Raw genomic sequence first — 2,593 nt, 5'->3', positions numbered from 1 at the left:
TTGAGAAGTACCCCATATTGCATCCCCGTTTCCCTCACTTGCGTCCTTTCCTTGCGTCTTAGTCCCTCCCAGGGATGCATGGAGGAAACCATGCGAGGAGCGAGGAAACGACAATTAAGAGACTTGGGATGTACCCACAGACTCCAGACCTGTAGAGATCCTCAGCAGTGGGTCTGACCTGTAAACGCGTTTGTCTCAATAAAGGTTTTCAAAAAAAAAAAAAACACAACTGCTTCCGAGGTGAGCTCTGATTCTTAAGGTGGTCTGAACACTTCACGAGGAGGAAGACGTTCAGATCATAAAGCTAAAGGGCCGGTGACCGTCACATTTGTTTTTACACGCACATTTGAATAGTCACATCATCCGAACAGGTGACTTCACGTGTAACAGTTGTTGTTGGCGTGTTAAGGTGAGTTTCCGGGTTCCACCGTAAGACGCAGACACGTTCCTCAGGGCTTCAGTCTGTAGTCACAATCGTCTCGAGCGCAGACAGATATACAGACAGACAGACACTTTATTAACATGAATTTATCTGAAGCGAAATCGGAAATAAAAAAGCTGCTGAACGAAGTGAAGCCGAGTGACGTCAGCAGATTGCTGACGTGGATCCGGAGCTCAGGTACACTCACCTGTTCACTGAGTTTATTATTGTTATTATTATTAGTAGTAGTACTGACTGGTCACCCGATAGAGGACTCGCTTGTTTACCCGATAGAAGACTCGCTTGTTCACCCGATAGAGGACTCGCTTGTTTACCCGATAGAGGACTCGCTTGTTCACCCGATAGAGGACATGTTCAATACAACTAAATATTATTATTATAAATAATAATACTTCTTCTTTCTGCAGACGAGTTTGACGACTTTCTGTCCAACAACCAGACGAAGATTCTGCAGAACATCGCTGAAGATCTGAGAGGAAGTCTTCCTCTGGACGCCATGTTGTCCTCTGAGAATACTGCTTATAACAAGGTACTACTACTGTAGTACTGATGATGATAAAGGTGTCAGTGATGTTGATGATGTCATTGATGATGTCACAGATGCAGCAGTGCTCTCGGCCCACGGTCCACGTTGACAGCTTCCTGTATGATGAAGACCAGGTGGACTCTCTGTGTGAGGAGGGAACCATGAGTCGGTCCTACTGTCTCACCTGTGGATCCCACAGAACTGCCCCTCTGGGTCAGAACACATCTTCATCTTCATCATCATCATCCCACACATGAGGTCTGTCACTTTTTCATCATCTTCATCCTCCTCTTCTTCCTCCTCAGACTTCATCTCTCACTCGTTCTCCATCTCAGAGCTTCGGTTCCTGTTTGAGAACGTTCTTCCAGACCTGAACGGTCGGCTGCTGGTGGACGTGGGCTCCAGACTGGGAGCTGTCCTGTACGGGGTCAGTGGAAAGCATGCTAACATGGTAACATGTAGTCATGCTAACATGGTAACATGTAGTCATTCTAACATGGTAACATGGTACCATGCTAACATGCTAATACACTAACGTGGTAACATGATAACATGCTAACACACTGACATGGTAACATGCTAACACGCTAACATGCTAACACACTAACATGCTAATACCCTAACATGGTAACATGCTGACATGCAGACAGACAATGTACTGATTTATGTGTGTGTGTGTCCAGGGTTACGTGTTCAGTTCTTCCTCTCAGCTGATTGGTTTAGAGATCAGTGAGGAGTTTGTTAAACTGCAGAAAAACATCCTGCAGAAATACAAGATGACGGATCGAATACAGGTACACACACACACATATATTAAACACACACACACACACACACATAATAATCAGTAGAACTTTGTTCTCCTTCAGGTTCTCCACACTGACGTCCTCCTGCAGAATGTTCTGCTGCAGAAAGCAGACATTCTCATCATGAACAACGTCTTTGAGTTTTTCATGGAACTCAGTGAACAAGTCAGGTACACACACAAACCAACACACACACACAAACACACACACACACTCTGTTCTTAATTTGATTATGTAGTAAATGTTAATGAGATTTTGAATGAGGTTTTCACTTCTGGTGTGTGTGTGTGTGTGTGTGTGTGTGTGTGTGTGTGTGTGTGTGTGTTCAGAGCGTGGAGGCTCATCATGGAGAACTTCAGGAAGAAAGGTTCTCTGCTGGTCTCTGTTCCCGGTCTACAGGAGAGTCTAAACAGTCTGCAGGTGAAGAACAGAGAGGAAGGTTAAAGTACATGAAGTATACATTAACTTCATGTACCTCCCTCCTCCTCCTCCTTCATGTACACCCTCCTCCTCCAGTCGGTGATGTCATGATAACGTGACAGGTGATGGAGACTGTGGGCGTGTCGGTGTGATGTCAGAAGTCTGGGTCTAGTGAGGCGGTTCAGGACTTGACCACTTTCTGTTTGTGTCCAGCAGGAAACGCTGCAGCCCGGCTGGGTGGAGGAGCTTCCTGTGGACCACAGCGTGTACCTGGACCAGGACTCAGACCCAGAGGCTCTGAGACAGATCCACCTGTACAGGGTCCTCTGATCCTGCTGGTTCTGAACTATGTTCCTCTGTTTCACTTAACAAACATTTCAATAAAGTTTTTTTTAAATA

General features: G+C 45.6%; 1 protein-coding gene across 4 annotated transcripts; it reads left to right on the top strand.

The window, feature by feature from the left end:
* Window positions 1–245: 245 nt before the first annotated feature.
* Window positions 246–2,593, top strand: LOC116377668 (uncharacterized). 4 transcript variants are annotated; one of them, XR_004212226.1, is made up of 8 exons: window positions 246–619; window positions 850–971; window positions 1,043–1,181; window positions 1,274–1,395; window positions 1,652–1,762; window positions 1,838–1,944; window positions 2,104–2,316; window positions 2,411–2,495. XR_004212226.1 is itself a non-coding variant. In XM_031839368.1 (8 exons), the coding sequence occupies exons 1-8, from the start codon at window positions 523–525 to the stop codon at window positions 2,522–2,524; spliced, it is 903 nt and encodes a 300-aa protein (XP_031695228.1). In that variant the 5' UTR covers window positions 246–522; the 3' UTR covers window positions 2,525–2,593. The 4 variants fall into 4 exon arrangements, 3 of the variants coding, with proteins under 3 accessions (XP_031695228.1, XP_031695230.1, XP_031695229.1); XM_031839368.1 differs by having other exon boundaries at window positions 2,104–2,194; window positions 2,411–2,593; XM_031839370.1 differs by having other exon boundaries at window positions 246–409; window positions 850–1,181; window positions 2,104–2,194; window positions 2,411–2,593.

This window comes from Anarrhichthys ocellatus, unplaced genomic scaffold (assembly GCF_004355925.1).
Source record: "Anarrhichthys ocellatus isolate YVR2014 unplaced genomic scaffold, GSC_Weel_1.0 scaffold1524, whole genome shotgun sequence".
Classification (NCBI taxonomy): domain Eukaryota; kingdom Metazoa; phylum Chordata; class Actinopteri; order Perciformes; family Anarhichadidae; genus Anarrhichthys; species Anarrhichthys ocellatus.
The sequence above is the reverse complement of the archived record's forward strand: the minus strand, read 5'-3'. Positions and strand labels throughout refer to the sequence as shown.